The 27,925-nt window shown below is 43.2% G+C and overlaps 3 protein-coding genes and 2 long non-coding RNA genes across 10 annotated transcripts in view; 2 read left to right on the top strand and 3 right to left on the bottom strand.

Annotated features, from left to right (window-relative positions):
* The window catches only part of slc5a2 (solute carrier family 5 member 2), a 9,416-nt gene extending 1,363 nt beyond the window's left edge, over positions 1 to 8,053 (top strand). For both annotated transcript variants that reach the window (XM_017490787.3, XM_017490788.3), the window contains 12 exons: positions 743 to 802; positions 919 to 1,023; positions 2,139 to 2,244; positions 2,901 to 2,981; positions 3,139 to 3,368; positions 3,922 to 4,057; positions 4,184 to 4,291; positions 5,600 to 5,750; positions 6,032 to 6,200; positions 6,831 to 7,046; positions 7,155 to 7,290; positions 7,515 to 8,053. In XM_017490787.3, the coding sequence (XP_017346276.1) occupies positions 743 to 802; positions 919 to 1,023; positions 2,139 to 2,244; positions 2,901 to 2,981; positions 3,139 to 3,368; positions 3,922 to 4,057; positions 4,184 to 4,291; positions 5,600 to 5,750; positions 6,032 to 6,200; positions 6,831 to 7,046; positions 7,155 to 7,290; positions 7,515 to 7,729 (1,713 nt within the window). In that variant the 3' untranslated portion in view covers positions 7,730 to 8,053. The remainder of the gene's footprint in view (positions 1 to 742; positions 803 to 918; positions 1,024 to 2,138; positions 2,245 to 2,900; positions 2,982 to 3,138; positions 3,369 to 3,921; positions 4,058 to 4,183; positions 4,292 to 5,599; positions 5,751 to 6,031; positions 6,201 to 6,830; positions 7,047 to 7,154; positions 7,291 to 7,514) is intronic.
* LOC128635304 (uncharacterized) lies at positions 3,255 to 4,414 on the bottom strand. The gene is made up of 2 exons (XR_008398253.1): positions 4,261 to 4,414; positions 3,255 to 4,157 (listed from the first exon to the last, which is right to left on the bottom strand). It is a non-coding gene; the product is annotated as an uncharacterized LOC128635304 (long non-coding RNA).
* On the bottom strand, positions 6,845 to 7,521 carry LOC128635303 (uncharacterized). The gene is made up of 2 exons (XR_008398252.1): positions 7,126 to 7,521; positions 6,845 to 7,029 (listed from the first exon to the last, which is right to left on the bottom strand). It is a non-coding gene; the product is annotated as an uncharacterized LOC128635303 (long non-coding RNA).
* Positions 8,054 to 8,319: 266 nt separating the features above from the next.
* On the bottom strand, positions 8,320 to 13,614 carry fbxo46 (F-box protein 46). 4 transcript variants are annotated; one of them, XM_017490784.3, is made up of 3 exons: positions 13,174 to 13,614; positions 11,768 to 11,882; positions 8,320 to 11,217 (listed from the first exon to the last, which is right to left on the bottom strand). In XM_017490784.3, exon 3 carries the CDS (start codon positions 11,115 to 11,117, stop codon positions 9,084 to 9,086), a length of 2,034 nt encoding a protein of 677 aa, XP_017346273.1. In that variant the 5' UTR covers positions 11,118 to 11,217; positions 11,768 to 11,882; positions 13,174 to 13,614; the 3' UTR covers positions 8,320 to 9,083. The 4 variants fall into 4 exon arrangements, with proteins under 4 accessions (XP_017346273.1, XP_017346272.1, XP_017346274.1 ...); XM_017490783.3 differs by lacking the exon at positions 11,768 to 11,882; XM_017490785.3 differs by lacking the exon at positions 11,768 to 11,882 and having other exon boundaries at positions 13,160 to 13,614.
* A 455-nt stretch (positions 13,615 to 14,069) lies between these two features.
* coq8b (coenzyme Q8B) lies at positions 14,070 to 27,891 on the top strand. Of its 2 annotated transcripts, XM_017490790.3 has the most exons (16): positions 14,071 to 15,188; positions 15,835 to 16,013; positions 16,168 to 16,485; positions 17,091 to 17,157; positions 17,345 to 17,416; positions 17,600 to 17,719; positions 17,945 to 18,030; positions 18,985 to 19,125; positions 19,271 to 19,352; positions 19,437 to 19,530; positions 20,441 to 20,582; positions 21,563 to 21,670; positions 21,907 to 21,972; positions 22,330 to 22,416; positions 25,845 to 26,182; positions 27,336 to 27,877. In XM_017490790.3, the coding sequence occupies exons 2-15, from the start codon at positions 15,837 to 15,839 to the stop codon at positions 26,139 to 26,141; spliced, it is 1,857 nt and encodes a 618-aa protein (XP_017346279.1). In that variant the 5' UTR covers positions 14,071 to 15,188; positions 15,835 to 15,836; the 3' UTR covers positions 26,142 to 26,182; positions 27,336 to 27,877. The 2 variants fall into 2 exon arrangements, with proteins under 2 accessions (XP_053543460.1, XP_017346279.1); XM_053687485.1 differs by having other exon boundaries at positions 14,070 to 15,188; positions 25,845 to 27,891.
* Positions 27,892 to 27,925: the final 34 nt, after the last annotated feature.

A 27,925-nucleotide genomic window follows, 5' to 3' on the forward strand; every position in this document is an offset into this window, starting at 1 on the left:
ATAAGAAGCTACTTTGACTGTACTTTTACAGTTACAGGCCTGAGTGGCTATTGGTTCTGTTCTACTGTTGTGACTGTCAAACTGGACTGAAATTTCACCAAGTACTGTGTCTGTATATTAAGTGATCTAAAGCCAATACTGATATAAACTCATTTAAAAGTAGAGAAGCACGTGTGCATGGTCATGTTGATTTGACGTCACTCTGTAAACAGGGAAGGAACTGGTAGTTGAGCTGAAGACTAAACTAAGTTGACGAGTTGAAATTTCAACTTGAGGAAGCGTTCTGGGTGGCTTTTACTGGTTGTAGGTGGGAAATTTGCAACTTTGCCTCGACCACAGCATTAATATGACGTGACTGCCATTGAACTCCAAATTATAGCCATTTTTCCATTCTGCAAAGAATCTCAAGCGTCTTTCAATACTGTGAAGTAATCAAAGCTTGTTTTGTTTTTTTGGTCACTTCAGTTGGGAATGACTCGACCAATGACATTTCCCTTTGTATACTTTATCATTTCAAATGAAATTTAAATCAAATAATCGACTATTTATCTTGATATAATATGACCGCTAGGGACGTAAAATGATCACGTTCTTTCGTCGAGGTCACAGAAGACAGGCATTTTAGCCGACTTTGGAGCTCTAGGACCGCACAAAATATTGATGGTTAATTGCGATAACAACAAATCACAATATGACCCACTGCGTATATCGGCCCTGCTCTGATCATTTGCTCTTCTTTCAGGCTTTATTCATTGTGCTGCTGCTGGGATGGCTGTTTGTACCTGTGTATTTGACAGCTGGAGTAAGTTCCTTTTATACTGAATTAACTGTTAGAGTGTGTTAGTGTCTTAGGTCTGTGTAACTGAACAATGTAGACACGGGTTTGGAGAAAGTTATTTTGGATATTGTTTTCAAAAGGTGATCACTATGCCACAATACCTGAAGAAGAGATTTGGTGGGACTAGGATCAGTTTGTACCTCTCGGTCATCTCACTTTTCCTCTACATCTTCACTAAGATCTCTGTAAGTACAAATGCAAATCAAAATGCTTCACATTGTTAGAAAATATGTATAATCAGTACATGATCTTCAATTGTGCAAAAGATTCATTTAAATTCCGAGTTGACTTTTTTTGAATGATGCTTCTTTCATCGACATACTAGGAATATAAAGAAAAGAGAGCGATGCGACGGTGCTTTAGTTCTTTAGTCTGTCCAACTCGCTCAGCTCCTCGTCTGTACACTCTGCTCAAACAGATCAGCTTCCGAAGCTTTGACTTTCAAACTAATACCTGAGTCAACTGCATCGCGTTCGTCGTCTCGTAGATCGCTAACTAGCCGAGCCGAGTCTCTGTTGTAACTCGCCGTAGGTGTGTCGTATAGCTGCACTGCATCCTGGAACTTTGAGTCCAACATTTGCACCAATGTCTCCACTACTTCTATGTTGGATTTCTCAGTTAATAGGACATTAAACATCGTGAGCGAAAATAAGCTCTTGCTTTTGTTTTTAAGAGACACAGTGAAACCTGTTTGTTCTTCCGTACCTTTGAGATGGTTTAAACGTTTTCTCCTACCGAACGCCAGTGTAACTGTACTAGTAGTAACAGTGTCCCATTGTGATGTCATTGCGACACACAACCAGGAATAACGGAACTACACCATCAACCGACAAATTGGCGCCGGCATGACTAAACACCTCACAAATATTTCAGTATAAACATATTTAATGTATTTCAGGGTGATGTTTTCCTTTAAAGATTCAGGGGATTCTAAATAAAACCCTTTTAGGAAGGTAAGAATCCCTAATCAACCACGGAAGACCCTTTTTTCTAAGTGGGTAATCACTCAGTCTTTGGATAAGTGGTGAATGCTTTTGGGATCAGAACACAAGCCCAGGTATCTTGATGTACATTTCACAACCACCAGGATGACTTTAAAAGCCTACACACTTTCATCAGTGTTAAAACATCTGAATAGGAGATTAGTGATTTGTATTACAGATCCACAAGAACCAATAAAGGAAATGTTTGACTGAAATTGCTTTTGTTTAAAAATAAACATACATACTGCTTCCTCCAGTCCTGCCTTTAGCTCCATTGTATTCTACTTATTTTGTGAACCACTTTGGTCTTTCTTTAGGTGGACATGTTCTCTGGAGCAGTGTTCATACAGCAAGCCCTCGGTTGGAATATCTACATCGCAGTCATTGCTTTGCTTTCCATAACAGCGCTCTATACTGTGACAGGTGAAACTCATGAATCATTCATGCTTGCACAGGTGGTGAAAACATCACATAGATCTGAAGAGATTTGAAGTTCCAAAAGTGTGGACAAACGACCATGTATTTTCATATTTATTGATGCAGTTCAACAATTGCCATTAGATATCCATTATAAGAGGGTTCTGAATAAAGTATTGTCCATTCTTTATTAGGAACTCCTGTAAACCTGCTCATTTATGAAGTTATCCAGTCAGCCAATCATGTGGCAGCAGCACAATGCAACAGATACAGGTCAAGAGCTTCAGTTAATGTTCACATCAAACATCTGAAAATCCTCAGGACATCAGCAGTTTCTGAAATACTCAAACCAGCCCCATCTGGTACCAACAACCATGCCACGGTTGAAGTCACAGAGATCAGACTTTTTCCTCATTCTGATGTTTCATGTGAACATTGACTCAAGCTTTTGACCTGTATCTGCATATTGTGTATTGTGCTGCATCTAGCAAAAATGCCTCTTATTATCCTGAGCGTTACCTACAGGCTGTAGCAGCACTTAAGATATATTTAACACAATGTGTTATACTATATACACTAACGGTGTGGTAAATTTGTTTAGGAGGTTTTTGTGTATTATTGGTGTCTATGATTATAATTCTGAAAACATATCTGCTCTCTAGGTGGTTTGGCAGCTCTGATGTATACCGACACAGTCCAGACCTTTGTGATCATTGCTGGAGCCTTTGTCCTCATGGGATTCTGTAAGTTTGGGGTCATTCTCTGGGTATTCATGGAAATATATATATATATATATATATATAACATGCAAACTCCAATATCACACCACCAAAAAAGTTATGTGATCTTAAACATCAAGTCCTCAAACTTTTGGTTTCTTCACTGTTCTCTTTTCAACAGCCTTTTATGAGGTTGGAGGCTACAGTGCTTTACTAGATAAATATAGTTCAGCTTTACCATCGATAAGCCTGTCCCCAGACCTACAGCGTCTTAACATCTCCCCACACTGTTACACGCCGCGTGAGGACGCCTTCCACCTGCTGAGGGATCCTGTGAATGGAGACCTGCCATGGCCTGGTGTGTTATTTGGCATCGCTATTGTAGGAGGATGGTACTGGTGCACTGACCAGGTGAGCCGTGCCAACATTACAGCAATTTCATGAATAAAATACGAATAAAGTATATATTAAACATTTAAGCACGGACAAATCAGACCCGACCGGACCAGTATAAGCATAACATTTTTAGATTAGTGGTCTGGGCCTTGACTGGGCCACAGTTTCTTGGTTTGAAGCACTCCAGTGAAGCTTTGGCAGTTTCCTGAGGGTTGTTATCCTGCTGGAACGTGAACCTCTACTCCAGCTTAAAGTCACTTGTAGGACTGGGAAAGCGTTTCTTCTCAGATTGCACTGTGTTTGGTTTCATCCATAATGCCCTCAACCCTGAGCAGCTTCCCAGTTCTTTCTGATTTAAAGCAATCACCACAGCACGATGCTTCCACCACCATGCTTCACTGTAGGGATGGTGTTCTCAGGGTGATGAGAAGTGTTGGGTTTCTGCCAAATGTACCACTTTATGCCAAGGACAAAACATTTTGATTTCATGAGATCAGAGAACCTTTCTCCACATATGCTAACTCTTCTTAGCAAACAGGATGACATATACTCTTCCTCTGTGGCGTAGGTCATTGTTCAGCGCTGTTTAGCTGCCCGCAGTCTGACTCATGTCAAAGCTGGATGCATCTTGTGCGGCTACTTGAAACTGCTGCCTATGTTCCTCATGGTGTTCCCAGGCATGATCAGCAGAGTCCTTTACCCTGGTAAATTATACAGTAATTCGACTAAACCCTTCATTATGTGGGCACTTTTGTATAATTGTAAACATTTTAAATGCAGGGTAACGCAGTATGTGGCTCTTCTCTGAAAAGGAAAACGTGTTTTATTAGATGAGGTCGGGTGTGTGGTGCCAGACGAATGTAAGAGAGTGTGTGGGACAGAAGTTGGCTGCTCTAACATCGCTTACCCCAAACTGGTGGTCTCCATCATGCCCAGTGGTGAGAAATATGGATTTTTATTTCTATTGCTCATTCAACACTGCCATGACAACGGTATCACTGTTCTGTTTGTGGTACTGCCTTGCAGATGGTGCAGTTGCACCCACGTTGCATCATATTCATGTAAAAAAAAAAATGTTTTTTTTGTTGTTTTTTTAAATGCAGAAACAAGGCATGAGCATTATAATATGTAGACCAGTGGCTTTCAAAGGATGGTCTGTGATTGTTTTGGTGGAAATCACAGATTATCAGAGTTATAATCTTTATTAATGGGTTTTTATAGTTATTGGTAAATTTACCTGGTCACTTAATCCAACACTCAAACACAAGTAGGACTTGTACATTTCAAGAATAAAAAGTTCTATGGTTCAAATTCACAGACAGAATATTATTGTACACATTTAACTAATAAGTCTAATAAGAACAACAACAAACACCTATTGTGCGCTCTTGGTGGGAAGATATTCTCTCTCCCAGGTCAATCATATCGACACTGGACAATCATGGGCATCTGGGAGCTCATGTATGTGGAAGAGGGCAGACAGCCTGGTTGACTGGTCCACTGACTGAATGGGTTTAATCTTTAATAACTCGAAAACAAGTATGACTAGAAATAATGTCAGCTTGGACCACCACCAAGTCCTTCTTCATTTGTATGCCTCAAATATACCTTAAAATGTACTACACATAGGAAGGAACAAAATCTATATCAGACATTTGACCTTGCTGTGACCTTGACCATGTTTGGATCAACTCGAAAATCTAATCAGGACAGACGCACAGACAACCCGAAAAACATAATGCCTAATGGCGGAAGCATAACCAATTTTGACAATAGAGCAGCGCAGGGATGACGTCATTTTGTACGTCAAAACTGGAAACGAGTTACCATTTTAGCCCTTCTGGTTTCATCGTGCCGAAGTCAATGGGATTTTTGAATGGGATTTTGGTTAAAGGCCTGAAATAATGTCTGTGGTGAACACAAGCGCAAAATATTTTCACGTTTTATTCTACGACATAAAATACACCAGTAATACCCCACTCGTGATTTTTTTTTAAAGCATTTACATGTATTGAAAAAGGCGTTTGCTAACAAGTTGCTAAATTGGACTAACAACGTCGCCGGGGACGTTAAACTTCGTCGAGGGAACCAGTGTGGTACTGACTTCCGAGATCCGGTACAAAATAAAATCATCCCTACACCACTCTATTGCTGCTCAAGACGTTTTTCGGTGTCATTACGTTCAGTGCTGTTTATCATCATGTCTTATGTATTTTAATACCACATCATGCTATACCTCTCCACAGGTCTGAGAGGATTAATGCTGGCCGTCATGCTTGCAGCCCTCATGAGCTCTTTAGCCTCCATCTTCAACAGCAGCAGCACCTTGTTCACCATGGACATATGGACACGCATCAGGCCTCAAGCCCGAGACAGAGAGCTCATGATAGTTGGAAGGTTTGGACCACACTACCTCATTAGTATTTATTTTACATTGATCTACAAGCCATGTTAAATATATACGTAAATAAATTTGTAGCATACGTAGCTGCCATATTTTAAGGCCGCAGTCCAACACGTCACAACACACACTTGTTGACATTCCTTGTCATTTCACTTCTGGGGTTATCCTTGATGACTTGGTGAGGGGGTTGAAGTTCAACTCTAATGCTTAATGCACGAATGTGTACAATACCTGCAGGAATTGGTTTCAGATGTTGTTTTTGTTTCTCTAACAGGATATGGGTGCTCTGCATTGTTGCAATCAGCATTTGTTGGATCCCTGTGGTCCAGGCCGCCCAGAGTGGTCAGTTATTCGACTATATCCAGTCAGTAACTAGTTACCTGGCCCCGCCTATAGCAGCAGTCTTCTTTCTGGCTATTTTTGTGAAGCGAGTTAATGAGTCGGTAATTGTCATTCATATTTTCATATCATGATCATATTCTATGGCTTTTTCAGTCACAACCCAATTGAACGCGACTGGGAGACGTGTTAGACGCTGGTCTCCACCACCATCAAAACTTATTTTTTGGGGAGAACAAAGTTAATGGCTTCAGTACAGTTCCAGACACTTGAAGCTGTTCTAATGGCTCGTAATGGCCCACATAAATAAAACACTTTCATTTGTCACTCGTCTTTACCTGCTCCGAGAACTCATTGCATTTTCATTGCATCTTGTTCCTTGAAATCCACATAAAATAGCTTCTTCGTTGTGATTTGATTCCATATGTTTACTGTTTCAGAAGGAAATATGTCAAGTTTCAGTGAGTGCCGTCAGGTTTAATACTTGACTAACTCGCACAACAGCCAATAGTGTTCGAGATACTGTATGTCACACCACTAAATCTAAACAAACCTGACAGGTACTTAGCAAGCCAGTTAAATATGGAGAAGAGGTTAATGAGACCCTCTTACTTTATGGAGTAATGGTGTAAAAAGACAGAATAGTGTTTTCTGTCAGTTCTAAGGATTTTGTTTAAATGTATAAACAAGGGCATGATCATAATGATCTTGATATAATTTATTCCCCTTGTTAGGGGGCTTTTTGGGGCCTGACGGGTGGCCTGGTCATGGGTTTGTGCCGCATCGGTCCTGAATTCTACTTTGGATCGGGTAGCTGTCTCATTCCTTCCAAATGCCCTTCACTTATTTGTGGGGTTCATTACCTGTACTTTGCGGTGCTGCTCTTCTTCTGTACTGGCATTCTAGTGCTCCTCGTGAGCTACTGCACATCACCTATAGACGACAAACACGTAAGTGGATCCGCAGCACTGGATTTTCTTTAATGACTATTCATATGTTCTTCTCAAATCAGTAGTCATTTATACTCACGTTCAATTCACACAATTCTCTCCGCCAAGCTTCATCGGCTTGTCTTTAGCTTGCGATACTCGAAGGAAGAGAGGGTAGATCTGGACTGGGAGGAAGAGGAACGAGGAAGGAATGCTCGCAGAGAAGCGGAGGAAAAAAATAAAGCCGTGTGTGACGAGGACAAAAGTAAGACCTCCAAATAAACATGTCACATTATTCAACGAAACATAAAATGCAGCAGGGCCTGCTGTTTCTTTTCAGCATGTCCCAGTCTTTTATTCCTCTTATACCACAGCAATTTGACCATTTTATTTTTTAATTTATACTTACATTTAATGTAGCGGAAAACAAGTTAGTTCCTTAAAATGGTCAACAAAATACTAGTTAATTAATCTTGTTTCTCTCTCTAGCTGGAAACGGGCGTAAATCTGGACTTTCCCGTTTAATCGCCTGGTTCTGTGGCTTAAGTGGATCTCAGGCTCCTGAACTGACCGAAGAAGAAGTCATAGAAGCAGCCAAAGAACTGCCAGATATAAGTGAAGACCCAGTCTGGAAGCACGTTGTCAATGCCAATGCACTGATCATGATGGCAGTGGCTGTCTATTGTTGGGGTTTCTACGCATGAGAGGAACTTGTTATACATCACTTTATACCTTACCTATCTAACGTCATCACGGCTTGTACATTGTATGGCTGTATGTATTCAGTATCTTAAAGTATCCTGTTCATCTATTGAGCATGAACACTGCACGCAGGCTTTGCTCTGATTGTTGGTCAGTATGAATTAATTTGGTATCAAAACCGAGGGCAGACTAAAGTTCTGTCCTTTTATTATTTATTACAATGTTAAACCCCACCCCCCACAATGTCATTTCACACTGCATCAGAGCCAAGCGTACAGTATCTTCCACCTTCTTGTAATTAATAAAAGAAACTTTCACAAGTGGCATTGAAGTGTGAAACATTTGCATTTGTTAAAATAATAATGATAAATAAAAAAGGTAATTTAATAATGCAGACACCAGTTTTAAATAACTTTTATTTACTTATAGAGGCAAAAATTCCCTATAGCATCAGCTGCGTGCGAAACCTACAACGGTCTCCCGAACCAAAGAGCATCAGCATCAACTTTTGATTCTGTTTGAAAGATTGTAGATGGAGTGAGCAGACGGAACGGGTTTAAGGCTGAAACCTGATGTGGTGGTTTTTTGTTAAAAAAAAAAAAAAATTAAATAAAAAATAATTCACAAACAGAAAGCAAAGACAGGTTATTAGCGACCTGGCTGCTGCAGGGGCGTGGCAGAGGAACAGGGCTGAACAAGAAATACATTTGTTTTGATATTGATCGTATTTTTGCAAACATTGAAACCCAAAAAAAGAAAAAAAATTAAGGAAAAGAATTCATATTATCTCTCTCTCTCTCTCTCTCTCTCACACACACACACACACACACACACACACACACACACACACGTTAAACAAACAAGAGGGAAAAACAACAACAAAAACCTAAGCAGGAGAACTATTAATTACAAAGTGACATCGGGTATTTGTAAAGTGACATCATTTTTGCTCTTTTTTTGCCCCAGGGTCAGTAAAGAAAACGACATCCAACCTCAACACAGTTAACGACTTTAGCAAGACAAAATCAACGCCTAGACTGCAGGTTTGGGAAGGCTGGGATCGGCTTGGGTGCTGGTTTTAGGAAAACACCGCCAAGCCGGAAAGGATTTCTAACCGATTTACAAAGATCGAGTCCCATGCAGCAGACATTAACCTCATTTAATCAGCGCCGGTATTCACACATGAGTGTCAGATTTAAGTATGCTGCACTGCTAAGAACTGATACTGACATGATAGCAAGGTTAACAAAGCTGAGTTGGGGAGGGAGGCAGGCTCAATCATAAATATTACACCGTCATGAGGTTTAGGCAAAGTGAGAGTAAGAAAGGAAACCCAGAACCGCCCTGCTCCTGTCTTTACCTTCCATCTTCTCTTTTGGCGCGGGCCTGAACCATGTCGCATGGCTGTACCCAGTTGTTGTCGTGCAGTCCGACTCGACATCCCGGTGTGTCCTTGTCCGTGCGCCGGCAACACATCCAATACGAGCGTCCATAAGGCAGGTCGTGGTGGTAAGGTTTGGGGTGCCAGCGGCAAAGCGAGACGTCCCCCCGCTCATACTGCCGCTTGCACTGCTTGCAGGGGTCGTCGCGATACAGCGGGTCCTGGTTCCAGCGAGAGTCTGTGGCGCGCACACCGTAGGTCTCGATCAGGGCCTTAAAGTCATGACAGGTGCACTTCAAGGCTGCTAGCGAGTGGGTGGGTAAGTAGCTGAAGATGTTCACCATGATGTGGTCGGGAAGCATAAGCATGTACTGCCGTGGCTCCAGAAGCCGCTGGATCTGGAAACGGATTTCCAGGAAGTCGTGGGAGACATGACGGTAGAGGCGGCAGAGAGATTTATCTGCGCAGTCTTCCACACCAGCGATCGGGCTGGACGGCCGCTCCACCGCACTCCCCACCGAGCCGCCGGTATTCCCACGATCCAAAGAGCGCATTCCGCTGGAGATCCCCGAACTGCTTTCGTCTTCAGCTTTGGATGGGCTTTGGAGAAAGAAAAGCTGGCCGGGTGGAGGTTCTTCTAAAACGTCGGCTCGGTTAGCCCCGCTGGGCATAGCTATACAAACGGTCTCTTCTTGGACATTCTCGGTGCTGTCCTTACCGTAGAAGACACACTGGTCCACAGCTCCTGTGACTACAACTTCAACGTGGAAACCGGTCACACGCTCACGTGAGACAGCCTTTTTCTCTCCCGAGCAGTGGTCTGGGGCATGGTCCGTAGCGGTGGAGGGAGGCCGCTCCGTGATGTCTTCTCCTGTGGAATCTGATTTCGATGAGCCAGACAGGACGGTACTGGAGTCTCGAGATGAAGGGCTAACCAGTTGGTAAAGGTCACATGTAATCTTTTCTTTGGCCCTGGTTGCTGCCTGTCCCGCTCCAGTCCCACAGCTCATAAACATGCACCTGGGGCGACCTTCAGGCTCGGACTGGGACCGCGGATCCAAACTAGACACCCGAAACGCGATCCTAACTTCCCCTCGACCGTGGCTTTGGCCGTTTGCTCCGGTTTCGCTCCCGGCACAATCCCGGTCTTTACCAGAGTCATGAATCTGAGGTCGCAGTATTGTACTCTCCAGATTTTGCTGCTGAGACTCAAATCGCGCTACTGCCTGAGCAACACGTCTGGATTCTTGCTGCTGCCGTTGTTGTTCAAAGTCACTTTTGGAGGTTGGAGCAGCAGGAGATGATTCTGAAAGGAATACAACAGGTGGAGAATCTGAAACAGAACTGTGGAGGACTGTATGCTGCTGGTTGATCGAGGTCATTTGTCCTTGGGCTGCTATGCCTTGCAAGGCCATGGCCGTGCGCTGCTCAACTAGGGCCACCATCTCTGCTACCGACAGCAGATCCGTTTCGTTCACCCCGACGCCGTCCTCCAGCTCTGACTGTAGCTCCGAGGTCACATTCTGAGCTCTTGTAGTAGGGTCATACGAAGAGCAGCGGCGACGACGCTTAGCCTTGGTACAGTCTGTTCCCCAGTTTCCCTTCACCTTCATGGCACTGGGTCTGGGAATGCCTGCTCCCGTACACTGGTGAGCCACAAAAAAAGCAATTTTCTCCTTGGTGTTGCCTGGTTTGATGACGTACCACGTATCAAGCAACACCCTGCCGTCTTCCATTTGTGAAGCAGAGGAAGGTGGTGCAGGGGGTGTGGGTGCCAGTAGGTTGGGCGATGGGGCAGGAGGGGTGTTCTCAGTGCCCACATCCTCATTATGTTCCTCAGCATCTCCGCTATCGTCTATGGACGGACAGCCAGCAGTGTCTGCTTTACACAGAGCAGATGCTGTCCCGCCCCCGATCGTCCCATTACTGTAAGGCTTGTTCTGCGAGTAGGTGCCGAAGGGACGCGGGCACCACAGCCGGATGTGGGAAAAGGTGTCGCGGTTCATCATGAACCCCTGGAGAGCATATCTGCCGCTACGCCGGGCGGTTCTTTTGCTCTTCACCCGTCATATTCGTTGTTCATGGCCTCATCCATAAAAAGGTTTCAATCTAAGGAATAAAGGAAAAAATAACGTTTATTCATGACGAGATATTACATCTTAACATAACTACCTACAGTAATTGTCAAATATGACGTAAAATTAATGTTCGTTTTTGAGTTCAGGGGTTCAAACTGGTCAAAGATTTTGTCTACTGCTATAAGCTCTATCCGGACACAATTAAATTTACATGGGGTCATTTTTCAGGTGCTCTACCGTGATTTTATTTCCGTCCCGATCGGCCATGTCGGCGTTTTCCTCCTTCCTCCTCTGAGAAAATTACAGACTGATTTACCTGCTGTACCTACTGTAACTTCAGTCCAGGTACATACCATATGCCCCTGATTTTCTATGCAGATGTTACATCACGAGCGCATCAGTGACCCTCTCCAAGATATTAAACACTTCCCGAGTCGTGAAATGAAAAACGGATGCTTCTCATATATACTTCACTACATGTGATTGTTGTTTGGTTGCATTTATTTTTAAAATGCTGGAACTTTGGTTTGCCCCCAAACTGAAATAAGAGCCAGGGTCTTTTCTCTACTCCACTCCGGCACCTCCTCGACCGCCATGTTGTGAACGGAGCCTGACCAGACGACCACCAAACAGCCATGCTCGTAGGAAATACAGCTCTCTATAAACTCGCTCCTCCTCTGGTGGATTTTATTATCACTGAGGAGACATGTAAAAACGTATTACAGACTTACAGACGTCCCGTTGATCAAGTAATCCAATCCGAACAGGGATAAAGAGAAGGGGAGGGGGTGTACAAATTAATTTTATGAACATAATTCAAATGTAATCACAGAAATTCTAATGGTTTCCACTACAATTACAAACCATGAGCTCACCTTTAAAACCATTACTAGTCCTTAATGGTAGCGATTAGACATAAGCCACCAACATAAGGCAAGAAATGACCAGTAGAGACCCATTACAGTTTCCATTAAAACCAATACAAGTCCCATTATAACCATTACAAACTCTGAGAAAGTTTTATAACAATAATTTTAATTAAATATTTGTTAAAGACCACAGTTGGAGAACCAGGCCCCGTTTCCCCCCTCTGTAACATCAAACAGGACTGGGTAACTCTAAACGGTCAAATATTCCACACAAGACACAAACTAATCACGGAGATGTCACAAAGAACCAGAGTGTGTTATGGTTCTCTCACCACAGCAGTCATCTACAGAGCTACTAACTAGCTAGCTAAGGTTTGGTAAAGAGCCTTTACTGGCTGATTAACATGAATTGTAGATTAGATTAAGAAATGTCAATAAACTGCAGATAAAACTCAGGATTTCACTGCATTGATGAAAAAGTCAGCCAGCTTTAGCTACGTGCTTCAGGAGCATTAACTAGTCAGGACGCTGCGCAGACATTTAAAAAAATCTAACCCCCCCCCTCCTGACATTGCTAGCTTGCTAATACAAGACATTTTAGATATTCAGGTAATAAACTCAAATCTCAATCGAAGTAGGGGTAAATGCTAGTTAGATCATTTTTGGCATAGCCTAGCCTAGTTAGCGTTGTCCAGACAGCCAGAGAAGTAAAAGTATTTCGCAATATTGCTGTCTAGGTTGTATTTCCAAATGGAAATATTATCTATTCATATCATATTTTACTTAAGTGTTTAAGCTCAAATGGCGGTAATAGTGTATAAACCAAACGTTTGGGCCCAAAGCTATACAGCTAGCTAGTCGACATTATATTGCTAACTAGTTAAATAGCTAAATAATAATAATAATAATAATAATAATAATAATAATAATAAAGATGGAGGAATACTTTGAGTTTATAATTTTTTTTAAGTCTCATATTTCCAAAAGTATTTTATTATCTCGTTAGGAGTCCCGAGTTCAGCCTGTTAGCATCATGGCTGTCTCGTTACCTTCGCACACTAATAGCTTAGAGCTAATGTTACATAAACATGCACTGCGGCGTACCTTCATCCTCTTACCTTTCAAACAACGTGTTTGGGCTCCGACCAGCAGCTCTCCCACAACAATGAAAGAAATAATATATAAACAATTCACTAACGTCGCATAAAAATGTCTCTAAAAACATGAATTTAAAAAAAGAAAAGAAAAAGAAAAAACAAGGCCGGAGTGTCACAGGTCGGCTGCTGCTGCTACATCACTATCAACATTAGCCAGTGAGCTGGAGATCCAGAGAAGTCGTCCTGCCTCACTCTCCTGATCTCGCTATGTTCTCTTCAGCTACACAATGTCTTGACTGCGCTTTGACTTATTAGAGTGGTGTCGTTTTAAATAAAAAAAATATATATATATAAAAACAAGTAATGTCGAATTAAAACAGTTGCAGTTTCGTTGTCTTTGAATAACGATTGAGGAAGGCCATCTTGTTGACAGGCAGCTTCACAGCGCCAGCAGCCAATAGGAAACGCGAGCTGATGGCATGCCCATATATGGAAACTCCACACTGCCCTCTCAGAGGCCTGAGCTTTATAGTGTATTAAATTGCACTGGGAGATTAAAGGAAACGTCAATCCTCACACACATCCGACATGTTTATGTTGTGTTTGTGATGTGTTGAGTGATTCTGGTGCTAATATGTTGCTTAGTGCAGTATTTTCATTATTCCTGTGAGACGTGAGAAGCCACTTGCGTTTGCCGCTCTGACGTCACACAGGAACACTTGTAACTGTGCTAATGATGAGGGGGTCGTTCATGAAAGATTTATTCGTACAGTTTCGCAGGAATAACTAAAGCAGAAATTATGCTTCTAGTGTACGTTTTTTACGCGTACGCTAGCGTAAGCGAACAGTCGTACACACATCCTTGCAAAGTATACTCCAATAGATAAGCATGTGTGCACAGGCGGTCGACGCGTGCGTATTACGACAACTTGCACTACCCATCCTGGACTACAAGAGTGAGTACAGAGCAGTAAAGCAGATCTTTTGGCGTGAAGGATGACAATGAAGAACAACGCTTGGGCAATATCTCGCGACGATTAGTACCCGTATGCAAATCCTTATACTCTTTAAGGCTGGAATTATACAAATGCGGGTACTTTCTAACTGCACTCGTTTCCGTTTATTCCGTTTTTTCTTCAACTAGATTTGATTCAACGGCGCTGGGTCACTGTTGCCACCTTGTGGAAGAACTAAATAGTGCAAAGGAATTAAATGCGCATGTGCGACCTGCGCTTACAAAGTACGTGCGGTTAGAAAAATCGGGTGGTTCGCGTGTACTGTACGTACTCTGCTGATGTCGAAATTTGCGTCACGCGTACTGTACGCTGTTTCAGCTCTTTTAGCGGAGCCGACTCACATATCTGAACAGTTTGGGTTTTTTAAATTCTTTCTCCTCCTCCTCTTCTTTCTTAGACGTAGGCAGTGTTGCTTCATGCTTGCACGATTTTCAGTATAAATTAAAAGTTTTCGATTGAATACAGCGCAGACACACTAGCATTAATGCAGCTATGGTTACTGTATACACATTGTAGTGCCTTGCTTATTTAACATTTAAAATAGATTTTATAACTTTTTATATATATTTAAAAAAGAAGAGTAAGCTTTCGTAAAACAATTTCAGCCATAGTTAGGCAAAGAAGAAACACCACTGATAAAAACAATAAAATAAAATAAAAAATATATATAATATAATTTTAAAAAGCGCGCCAAAATGTTATTTAGGAGCCGAAAGAGTCGACTCTTTTTGATGATATGATTCAGTGAAAAGATCCGGAATGCCCATCACATTACGGTTGTTATTTTCACTTAAACCCGCCTCGTCTTGGAGCTGCCCATTTGATTGGCCGCCCTAGTCTGTTATCTGATAATATCATTGGCCAGTACTTGTAATTCTTTTCCATCTCACGGGTGAGTGTGAATTTGATTGGCTGAGCGGCACGTCCATTTCTACAGCCATTTCCGGGTCCGGTAGCGGTTAGCACACCGTGGCGGGTCTGGAGCATTAGAAGGACATCGTTAAATATTTATAAACATCGGTAAGTAATTTTCTATTATACTCATTAATTATTTTTATAGTATACGTGTTGGAGGTCAGTGTAACCTTTTGTTAGGTCAGTGGGTGTCGTAATGCATAAATACACAAAGTTGTTTGCCAACCGCCGTTAAAAACTGAAGAAGTTTTTCTGCCAAACATCTCTGATGATCTGTTTACGAGTATTAGTACTTATTTCAGTACGAACCTAAACCTAGTACACAGGTTCCCAACCCTGCTTCTGGTGGTACTCCAGCATTACAATTTCCCTTCACTGGAACCAAGAGGCCCAAACCTATTCCAGCTCGACCCAAAGTGCACAAAGCGAGCTCCATGAAGATGTGGTGTGTGAAGGTTGGAAGAAGGTGGAAGATCTCAAGTGTCCTGAACAGAGCCCTGACCTCAACCCTACTGACTCATCACATTTGGGATGAACTGGAACTGGAGCCTCCTCACATCAACATCAGCGCCTGATCTCAACCTCACTGACGCTCTTGTAGCTGAATGACCACCACACATCCCCTCGGCCACGCCCCAAAATCTAGTGCAAAGCCTTCCCAGAAGAGTGGAGCACATTATAACATGTATAAAGGAGGTAATAAATCTGGAACAGGACGTTCACGTGACAGTTTTTTCCCCCTCCATAACAGAGATGCTATCGGAGGTGCTCCAGGTAGTTCGGGGTGCTGGCAAGGTCGGTGCTGCCTTCGTTACCACGCAAGGAGAGCAGCTGAGGTTGATAGCCTGCAACTCAACACTGGGAGTAGGACTCAAAGCTGCCCAGGATGCAGCTGGGGCCTGGACGGGCGTTAGGATAAAAGAAGAGAAGGTACATGATGATTTAACAATTCGCTCTTGTCATTGAGAAATCACATTGCGATAGATTTTCTGTTGCCGTCTTGGTGTAAGAGTAGCTTCTGCTGAGATCATTACTCCCATTACCTTGCATCTCCTGTCATTCATTTTGTTTGTATTTCTACCAGACACCCAAGTCTGAGGAGTTCCCAGACATTGAAGGATGGGACCAGATGGAGGAGAACGAAGCCACCAAATGGGCCGTCGGCTCGGAGCTCGCGCCGGATATCTCCAACAAAGATTACGTTTACGAGTCGACAGGAACTCCTAAAGGATCATCGGTGGGATCTGGCTGGCCTGGTCAAAGCGCGCGATTCTTGCACGTTGTTGTGCCTCATAATCAAACGAGGTTTGTTCATGACTCTGTAGTGGCCAGGTTGAGTCCAGAGGACATCAAAAAGGCCCGGGAGGTTAAACAGAGTACCGCCCGGCCTGTTCGCCAGAAGGTGAGGAGATGTAGTCCGTATACATATTTAAATCTTTGTAAAGGTGAAACAAATTGATTTTACAAATTATAGCCTGTATGTCACTTTTTTCCTATGGTGATTTGTTTATTTAGGGATATTTTGTGATCTGACTAAATTAATTGTACATTAAGTTCACATTACTTAATTGACTGTGGAATTCAGTGAGTCTTTCTATCCCTCTGTAATAATGATAGTAGTAATAATAATAATACCTTGCTGGTAATAGGGTTTTTTTTTTTTAATGGGGATTAGTAATTTACTGTTGAAACTCTGGCAACGGGCAGAACTAGCAAATGTACACTCTTACAATTAAGACGTTTTGAACTAAGTCTAAGAGTTGACTATTCTCTCCACTTTCTCTAGACAGATTGTTGCACAATCAGCATCTGTAATAAATCAGAAAATGAGCCCGTGCCTACTTTGTTGAATCCAGTTCTCAGACTGTTTAATATAAATTTTTTTGGATTGTAAAAAGAGAAGCTCTTCTTCACAGCGTAAGACGTTCATTAACGTAATAATGCAGTCTGGATGTAGTCGTTACTGAGGGCGTGATCATTACGTTTAATAATCCGATTTCCTTTCAGCTGAGCGAGCGAGCCAAGGAAAGGAAGGTTCCTGTCACGCGGATTAGTCGACTTGCGAATTTCGGGGGTGAGTACGTCTAATTCAAATTTGAGAGGAGGTCAATCTTCGACTGAAACCAATGGCAGAAGAAAATTCCACAAAGCTAACGATTTTGTGAAATATACCTGTCCTGGGTTATACTTTGTCCTCCCATGCATTGTAAAGCAGCTGCTTTGACTCCACATAGCCGCGCACTCATCTGAGACTCTTGTAGGTTTGGCTGTTGGGCTCGGTCTCGGGGCCATTGCTGAAGTCGCAAAGCAGTCTTTTGGAGGCAAAAAAACGGGTAGGCCTGAAACCCTTAGAAACCATTAATATCTGCTATAATAATAATAATAATAATAATAATAATAATAATAATAATAATTATGATGATGTTTGCTTTGTGTTAATGTTGCTTCCAGATGTAGTGCTTTTTGTATTTCTGTTGTGCTGCGTTTTCTGACTTCGGATCTGATTTGTCCGTCAGATACCGGAGCTGTGTTAGATTCTCCGCTCCTGTCCGAGGCCAACGCTGAGAGGATTGTTAACACGTTGTGTAAGGTGCGAGGAGCAGCGCTCAAGATCGGACAAATGCTGAGCATTCAGGGTACGGCGGTCCGAAATATTTTCTTTGTCTTACTCGCATACTCTTTCTCAACCACATAATAACTTCCTGAACTTGTTTCTCAGCATGATGAGCATGTCTTGAGCAATTCAGCCTGTTGTAATACCAGCCACATAAGCAGTAGTGATAGTAATAAGCAATAAGCAATGTTTTGTTAATAATAATAATAATGTCTTTTTGTTTTGTTTTTTTCCACGTCAATTTTAGACAACAGCTTCATTAATCCACAACTACAGAAGGTATTTGAGAGGGTCCGACAAAGTGCAGACTTTATGCCAACCTGGCAAACCAATGTAAGTTCCTCACCTTAAGCTGGCATTACACTGTATAATTTTTAGCAGACAAAGTGAAAGTGATTTAATATGAGTGCGAGCGCAGCTATAACGCTCGTCTATAAGACACCCGGGAGACAGTGTGGGATGACGGACAGCTACTAATACGGTAGCGGCAGTGGTGAAAGTAAACAAAACGTGCTTATGGACATAAAAAAAAAACTCCTCGTTACCTCAAGTTCACTTCAGATTCGTGATGTAAGCAGCGTGTAGTCATTTTCTTGAATGGCAGGTCCATTGTTGGAGGATCTTCATCGTATGATCTGATACAGAGCTCACAACTTATCACTGTCTGTTATGGAGTATTTTTGGGATTATCTCTTACAGTCTGATTAGTGATCGTCCACTAGCTGTTAATTGGACAGTCTGAAACTAGCGTTATTCTAACAGTCAGGTTTCTGTGCCGCTGTTCAGTATTTAAAGGTTAAAGAGGCTTAAGACATAACAAAGAAGGTAACTGAGATGATGATTATTATTATTATTGTTATATATTTTTGCAAAAATTTTGCATCACAGAAATATGTGAAAATATACAATAAGAGCAAATGTATCTATTAATTTCCTATTACGAGTTTATTATATATCAAATATAATATTTTGTAGCCTCTTTTTTTTTTTAAAAATGCTTTCATGCATTTCAAGCTTTAATTAAAAAAAAAAAACTTATTCTGTTGCCAGATAACTTTTTTGCTTCTTTCTAGAAGTAAATGCTTAAATCTGAAAGAATTATGTACCAATAGACCAGGACTATTTCAAGCTTGAGATTAGATTATATTCACGATCTTTTCACTTTCTGTGATCTCCTCCTTGTCCTGCACATATCTCTCTACCATCAACATACCTGTACCTGGCCCAAGTCATTAATGTTTCAGTGCCTGATGTCTGATGCGTGTTTGTGTCATGTCGTGTTTGTAGAAAGTTCTGGAGGAAGAGTTGGGCCCTGGCTGGAAGGACATGCTCTCGTCATTTCAGGACAAACCCTTTGCAGCTGCCTCCATTGGTCAGGTGCATCTCGGAGTCCTGCCTGACGGAAGGGAAGTGGCTATGAAAATACAGGTACAGAGCCGGAGTGCATTTCAGACTAGCGTAGGGTGTCCTTTCTTTTTTTCCCCATGACTGTATTTGAGGAATAAACAAGTAAAACCATGAGGAATAATTAACATTAGCGACTAAACGACACACTCTGCCTGCCCCTTTACAGTATCCAGGAGTGGCCGAGAGCATCAAAAGCGACGTGAACAACTTGATGTCGGTGCTGAAGATGAGCGTGCCGCTTCCTGAGGGTGAGAGACGGCGAACGATTTCCCGTCAAACATGATAAGCGTCACCGATGGATTGTCCTACAGTCATGTATTGTTTTGCGGCAGGTTTATTTGCGGACAGCAGCCTGGAGGTCCTTCACAGGGAGCTAGCCTGGGAGTGTGACTACAAACGAGAGGCAAAGTGTGCCAAGCGCTTCAAGTAAGAAAGAAAGAGTGTGTAATGTAATATCAGGAGGCTGAGCACTGAAAATAAATAAATAAATAAATGATTAAAATCAGTGTCTTACAAGAGGCTAGTTTATTAACAATATATTGGTATAAATATGGTATAAATGCATAACTTGTCAAATTTGGTTTAATTTAACAATATGGCTTCCATTCTTATTATTCAGTAGCTTGATGGCTAAAATAGCACTTGATCCAGCGCATCTTTCTACTAACATTAAGAAGTCAGGAGATATTAAATTGAGGTCATTAAATCGTAACGCGTGCCATGTCTTAAGCTATTTTATCTCTATTTTGATTCACTATTTTGAGAGTTTTTAAAAAATATATATATAAAATACTGCAATATTTTTGTTAATTCGTTGTGTATGGAAACATGCCCAGGGTTTGAAGGAGAAGCTGACTCATCTGCTACCCTTACAGCTCAACTTTAATCTAATTCACGATTTCATCCTCAAAATGAAGAATGTCTCAGATTAAGACGGGGTTAAGATTACGATGGGGTCTGGTCTGATGCCTTCAATGCAGAAAAAAGATCCTGTTAATTAATTCATTTATGCATTTAATGGCATTTATGTAGTTTTTTTTTTGTGTGTGTGTATTGTGGGTAAAGGGATAGTTCACCCAAAAATGAAAATTCTGTCATCAATCACTCCTCATTTCATTCCAAACCCGTAAGACTTTTGTTCATCTTCGGAACACAAACGAAGACATTTTTAATGAAACCTGGGAGATTTCTGTCCCCCCGTTTACAGTCCAGTAACCAAAACTTTCAGTGTGACTCCGGTGGTTTAATCCCAGTTTTATGACCCAAGTTTATATAGCGCTCTCCACTACCTCTAGCTTCTATAGCGATCCGGTGCTTTTTCGTTTGATTCCCGCAGGACTCTAATGGAAGGAGACCCGATATTCAAAGTCCCCGGGATCATCGATGAGCTCACCACGTCTCGTGTGATCACCATGGAGCTTATTAACGGAGTCCCGCTGGACAGCTGTGTGGATCTGGATCAGGAGACCAGGAATAAGGTGAGTCCGTGTGGGAATAGATGGAGTAGTAAAAAGTGAAGTTATGATGCGAAATCCCAGTTTAGCATTTAATGGATTTTACAGCACGTTATTTATTTATTGTATAATCTTACGAAGCCTAATTTTTTATTTATTTATTTATTTTATTTTATTTTTTAAACACAAGATCATTTTAATCTTGCATGCTTTCTTACGTTTTTTCGAAAAACTTTGGCAAGTATGCAAGTAAGACCATATTTCTGATTAAAAAAACAAACAAACAAAAACATTATCAAGGTTGTTTGGGATTTTTCACACAGAGACTGAAGAACAAAACTGCACAAGAGTGTACTTCTGAGAATTTATTCCGTTTTAAACATAACGGTTTGGTTTATTGATTAATTTACTGTTTACTTCAACGCACAGTCATTATTCTGATACTTGGAGCCATTTTTATTTGATTATTTTTGACAGTATTTCTTTAGTTCTTAGTGCGTGACTGTTTTGCACAGATTTCCAGCTCCAGTGGGAAAGGCGTGTTGGTTACACGACTCTGACGCACGTGAGAGCTTTAGACGTAAAATGGCGCCATGCTGCCACGCCTACCGCAAACGCTTGAGCCGAGCGAGATCTGTGTATGCAGCAGTTTCTGGCTGTTGTGGAGTTGTTCGTGTTCTTCCTGTGCGTGTGTGGGTTCCCTCAGGGTTCTCCGGTTTCCTCCCACCTTGTAAAAACGGGCAGGTAGGTGGATTGGCGACTCTGAATTGTCCTTCGGTGCACTGCGATGGACTAGTATCCATCCTGGATGTATTCCCGCCCAGTGTTCCTGGGATCGGCTCCGGATAAAGCAGTCCCTGATGAACGAGTTAGCGGTTAGTCGTTCAGGCATCAACTACAAGGTCTACTGATGTAACTGAATGGCTAGGTTATTGATCGTTGTGAAGCACTTTTCCTCACCGCTGTAGTTCGATCCCAGTTCTTCTGAATCCGCTTCCCCACAGATATGCTCCAGCATCTTGCACTTGTGCCTCCGAGAGCTCTTCGAGTTTCGCTTCATGCAGACGGATCCCAACTGGTCCAACTTCTTCTATAATGCTGAAGAGGACAAGGTAAGCCTGATTTCTTTTCCTTTTTAGATGGATACAGTACCGTAGTGTTTACACCTCCTGCGGATTTCATTCGTCTCTGGTGTTAGTAAATAATGTAAATGATATTAGAAGAGCTCCAGCAGTGTGATGGTTCCTCTGCCACGCTTTGAGAAGAGTGAGCTGACCGATGATGTGCATGACGGTGTTATACATGACGGAAATACACGTTTAACAGTCGCTTGCGTTGTGTTTTACAGATTTACCTGTTAGACTTTGGAGCTTGCCGAGAATACCCAGACTCCTTCACCGATGATTACATTGAGGTGCTGTGAATTTAAATGCTTTCATGTTGATTTTTTTTTTTCTTCTTTCTCCAGTATTTCGAGCGATCTTGCGCTCTTAAAAAAAACAACTGGACAATTATTTTAAAAAACTGAAACACTCAAAATATTATATTAACTGTATTATATTATTAAATCTTGTATTATAATCCATATTAACGTGTGCATTCTCACATTTTCATCCCGCATAGCTTAATTTGAGCATGACTTAAATTTGTAGTGGTAATGGACTGTTATTTATTTGGTAGGAAATCACAAATGGTTATTTTGTTTTGTTTTTATTTATTTATTCCTTGACTTGCTTAAAACCTAAAACCCCATGCCTCGGTAACGCACTAGGTGGTGCATGCGGCCTCAGTCGGAGATCGTGCCAAAGTTCTGCGGAAATCCAAAGACCTGAAGTTCCTCACTGGCTACGAAACCAAGGTTCGAGACCGTCACTCCTCATTATATACTACTTCTAACTTTATCCTAACAGCAGGAGTGGACCGAATCCAGCCTTTTAAGGTTTTAGTCGCGTATGAGCGATTGGTAGTTTATTTATAATGATAATACTGTGGAAGAAATCACTGTAAATGTAACGTGTGGACGTGCTTTTTTTGGTGGGCTGGAAGAATTAGAATTTGAATTTCATTCAGACAGAATAAGAGAAAGGCAGACACATGCAGACAGACATAATAAGAGACAGACAGACAGAGACAGACACAAACGGACAGAATAAGAGACAGACAGAAAGGCAGGCACACACACACACACACACACACACACACACACACACACACACACACACACACACACGGAGGCACACACACAGAGAGAATAAAAGACCGGCAGACGGACAGAGACAGACGCACACGGACAGAGACAGACGCACACGGACAGAGACAGACGCACACGGACAGAGACAGACGCACACGGACAGAGACAGACGCACACGGACAGAGACAGACGCACACGGACAGAGACAGACGCACACGGACAGAGACAGACGCACACGGACAGAGACAGACGCACACGGACAGAGACAGACGCACACGGACAGAGACAGACGCACACGGACAGAGACAGACGCACACGGACAGAGACAGACGCACACGGACAGAGACAGACGCACACGGACAGAGACAGACGCACACGGACAGAGACAGACGCACACGGACAGAGACAGACGCACACGGACAGAGACAGACGCACACGGACAGAGACAGACGCACACGGACAGAGACAGACGCACACGGACAGAGACAGACGCACACGGACAGAGACAGACGCACACGGACAGAGACAGACGCACACGGACAGAGACAGGCAGGCATATAAGAGACAGGCAGGCAGAGATGGAGAGACAGAATAAGAGATCGGCAGACAGAGACAGACGCACACGGACAGAGTAAGAGGCAGGCAGACAGAGACAGACGCACACGGACAGAGTAAGAGGCAGGCAGACAGAGACAGACGCACACGGACAGAACAAGAGGCAGGCAGACAGAGACAGACGCACACGGACAGAACAAGAGGCAGGCAGACAGAGACAGACGCACACGGACAGAACAAGAGGCAGGCAGACAGAGACAGACGCACACGGACAGAACAAGAGGCAGGCAGACAGAGACAGACGCACACGGACAGAACAAGAGGCAGGCAGACAGAGACAGACGCACACGGACAGAACAAGAGGCAGGCAGACAGAGACAGACGCACACGGACAGAACAAGAGGCAGGCAGACAGAGACAGACGCACACGGACAGAACAAGAGGCAGGCAGACAGAGACAGACGCACACGGACAGAACAAGAGGCAGGCAGACAGAGACAGACGCACACGGACAGAACAAGAGGCAGGCAGACAGAGACAGACGCACACGGACAGAACAAGAGGCAGGCAGACAGAGACAGACGCACACGGACAGAACAAGAGGCAGGCAGACAGAGACAGACGCACACGGACAGAACAAGAGGCAGGCAGACAGAGACAGACGCACACGGACAGAACAAGAGGCAGGCAGACAGAGACAGACGCACACGGACAGAACAAGAGGCAGGCAGACAGAGACAGACGCACACGGACAGAACAAGAGGCAGGCAGACAGAGACAGACGCACACGGACAGAACAAGAGGCAGGCAGACAGAGACAGACGCACACGGACAGAACAAGAGGCAGGCAGACAGAGACAGACGCACACGGACAGAACAAGAGGCAGGCAGACAGAGACAGACGCACACGGACAGAACAAGAGGCAGGCAGACAGAGACAGACGCACACGGACAGAACAAGAGGCAGGCAGACAGAGACAGACGCACACGGACAGAACAAGAGGCAGGCAGACAGAGACAGACGCACACGGACAGAACAAGAGGCAGGCAGACAGAGACAGACGCACACGGACAGAACAAGAGGCAGGCAGACAGAGACAGACGCACACGGACAGAACAAGAGGCAGGCAGACAGAGACAGACGCACACGGACAGAACAAGAGGCAGGCAGACAGAGACAGACGCACACGGACAGAACAAGAGGCAGGCAGACAGAGACAGACGCACACGGACAGAACAAGAGGCAGGCAGACAGAGACAGACGCACACGGACAGAACAAGAGGCAGGCAGACAGAGACAGACGCACACGGACAGAACAAGAGGCAGGCAGACAGAGACAGACGCACACGGACAGAACAAGAGGCAGGCAGACAGAGACAGACGCACACGGACAGAACAAGAGGCAGGCAGACAGAGACAGACGCACACGGACAGAACAAGAGGCAGGCAGACAGAGACAGACGCACACGGACAGAACAAGAGGCAGGCAGACAGAGACAGACGCACACGGACAGAACAAGAGGCAGGCAGACAGAGACAGACGCACACGGACAGAACAAGAGGCAGGCAGACAGAGACAGACGCACACGGACAGAACAAGAGGCAGGCAGACAGAGACAGACGCACACGGACAGACGGACAGAACAAGAGGCAGGCAGACAGAGACAGACGCACACGGACAGACGGACAGAACAAGAGGCAGGCAGACAGAGACAGACGCACACGGACAGACGGACAGAACAAGAGGCAGGCAGACAGAGACAGACGGACAGAACAAGAGGCAGGCAGACAGAGACAGACGCACACGGACAGACGGACAGAACAAGAGGCAGGCAGACAGAGACAGACGGACAGAACAAGAGGCAGGCAGACAGAGACAGACGCACAGAACAAGAGGCTGGCAGACAGAGACAGACGCACAGAACAAGAGGCTGGCAGACAGAGACAGACGCACACGGACAGACGGACAGAACAAGAGGCTGGCAGACAGAGACAGACGCACACGGACAGACGGACAGAACAAGAGGCTGGCAGACAGAGACAGACGCACACGGACAGACGGACAGAATAAGAGGCAGGCAGACAGAGACAGACAGACAGAATCGGAGACAGGCACGCACAGACAGGGAGAGACGGGCACACAGACAGACAGAGATAAGCGGACTGCCTGAGTCCCAGTGTAGAAAAGCACTTGTGAGCTGCACTGAGTTGAGGGACCGTGTGTTCGATCAGATTTAAGAAAACACATATTACATATAGTTTACATAAAAATGTTAAGTTTCTCATCAACACATGATTTCAGTGCTTATACTAAACTAAATAAATTGTAATCAGTAGTATAAGTAGTGCAGCGTGAGTGTGATCATGTTCTATTAATCCAGTGAGGTGATCAGATCTTGTGAGGAAGTCTGTGCTGACTGGAGGAATAACGATGGTGTAAACCTGACTGGGATTAAAGCGTGTGCTGTAGGATACGCTGCTGCTTTCACTGCCCCAAGTCCTACTTTCTCCTTCCGTCTCGTTCGTGTCTCTCTCCCAGGCGTTTGAGGACGCTCACGTGGAGGCGGTGATGATCCTGGGAGAAGCTTTCGCCTCTTCAGACGCCTTCGACTTCAGCACTCAGAGCACGACACGCCGAGTCCACAACCTGATCCCGGTGATGCTCCGTCACCGCCTCGCTCCTCCTCCTGAGGAGTCGTACTCGCTGCACCGCAAGATGGCCGGCTCCTTCCTTATTTGCTCCAAGCTCCAGGCGCGAATTCCCTGCCAAGAAATGTTCCTCAGCATCTATAACGCTTACAAACAGCAACATCACAAGCGGGCAGGTGGAGAATAGACTCAGAGAAACGCTACATGTCTGGAGTCCTGGATGTCGAGGTAGATGGGAGATGGGTTTAGATGAACTGGAGTTTGAGAACTTTTTTTTTTTTTTTTTTCTTTTTCTTTTTTTTTTTTAAGCTGAGTGCTATGACGGAGAAGTTTAATCATAAATAAAGAGAAAACGTATTTTTTTTTTGTATATTATGTTTTATGCCCAAGAAGAATTTTGAGCAGTTTGTTGGTCAGTGTTTAGTCAGTGTGATAAGTTTTATACCTCACTGGATCACTGTAGCTGTAGTAGTGTTTTATTTCATACGCTGAGCTCAGCTCAGTTACAGCCACTTTGGGGAGGAAAAGGTGGTGAATTGAATGATTACAGTGAGTTTACACGTCGAGTAACGTATTATTATTATTATTATCTACCCATCTTTTTTTATTACTCTTTGCAGATCATGTAACATTAAGACTTGTGTTAGAGATTTTTGTTTGAAGACAAAAAATGTTTAAACATTTTCCCATTTTTCGTTATTTCCCCTCATCATTTCTCATATTCTTTTTCCTTCTTTCTGTCTCTCTTATTTTCTCTTTTATTTTTTTTTCTAAGTCTTCCTTTCCTTCTTCCTTCCTTCTGTCTGATTTTTATACTCTTTCTCGTTTTTGTCACGTTATTTCCTTCTTTTTTTGGTATTTTTTTTCTGGGGGGGGGTTCCCTGTTCTTTTACCCCACTTTTCCTAGTCATTCCTTCTGTTTTTCTTTTTTTCCCCTTCTTAAATTTGTTTTCTTTCTCCCTCTCTCTCGCCCTCTCTATTTTGCCACTTTGTTTCATTTTTTTCCCCTCATTCTCAAAAGTTGTCATTTTTCCTTGTCTTTCTCACACTTGCCCTTTTTTTCTTCCATGATTTCTTTTTTCTTTTATTTCTTTTTCTCTTCCTATTTTCAATCTCTCTCATTTTCTTTCTGATGTTATCATTTTATCTCCTTTCTTCCTTCGATTTTCTGTTTTTCCCCGTCATTAATCATATTCTTTTTCTTCTCTCTACTACTCTCCCTCTCATTTTAACTTATTTACTTGGTTTTTCTTCCTTTTTCTGCTTTTCTAAGATTACTTCTCTTCTTCACCCTTCTCTCATTGTCTCTTATCTTTTTCCCTTTCTCTCCCAGTTTTTCTTCCCCCCCATTCCTCTCACTCTCTGTGTGTATTTCTTTCAGGATACACAAATCTAGTTAAGAAGTGAGTTCGAGGTAGCTGAGCTCACGCTTGCGGGAAGAAAAGCGAGTTTCTTTCAGCTGAACATCCAAGGTCATGTCGAGGAATATTGTTGAGAAGGCATCTCAGAGTCTTATGGTACTTCTTCCTCCTTTCGCCTTCAGTAAGAGCTTTATCCTGCTCAGGGTCACGCTGGAGCCGGAGCCTATCTTGGGAACACTGGGTGAGGATGGTGGGAATACACCCTGACTGGGACACACGTCCATCCATTCCGCCTATCGTTTAGTTTTTGGGAGTTGGGAGAAAACTGGAGAATCTCAGAGGAAACCCAGAGAATCGGGGACTCTGGTGCTCTGAGGCGGCAATATATGTAAAATCAAGTTCTGTGCTTAATTATGCTCATGTATACCTGTGTAATTGTGTTCATATTTACAGATTGTCAAGCTTTTAGCAGAATATTTAGCTGAGCATTTCTGCACTCTAATAGTGTTTGGGAAAATGTCAAGAGTTTGATCGTAATAAAAAAAAAAAAAAAGGCCTGACTTCCGGATTACTGTTTACACCTGGTACACGTTAGTCACGTCCACGTGGT

This window comes from Ictalurus punctatus, chromosome 17 (genome assembly GCF_001660625.3).
Source record: "Ictalurus punctatus breed USDA103 chromosome 17, Coco_2.0, whole genome shotgun sequence".
NCBI lineage: Eukaryota > Metazoa > Chordata > Actinopteri > Siluriformes > Ictaluridae > Ictalurus > Ictalurus punctatus.

Coding starts and splice junctions, on each gene's coding strand:
- coq8b (XM_053687485.1), top strand. CDS start 15,837: ATGCTATCGGAGGTGCTCCAGGTAGTTCGGGGTGCTGGCAAGGTCGGT. Junction 16,486..17,090: donor CCCGGCCTGTTCGCCAGAAG/GTGAGGAGATGT, acceptor ATTTCCTTTCAG/CTGAGCGAGCGAGCCAAGGA. Junction 17,720..17,944: donor ACAAATGCTGAGCATTCAGG/GTACGGCGGTCC, acceptor CGTCAATTTTAG/ACAACAGCTTCATTAATCCA.
- fbxo46 (XM_017490783.3), bottom strand. CDS start 11,117: ATGATGAACCGCGACACCTTTTCCCACATCCGGCTGTGGTGCCCGCGT.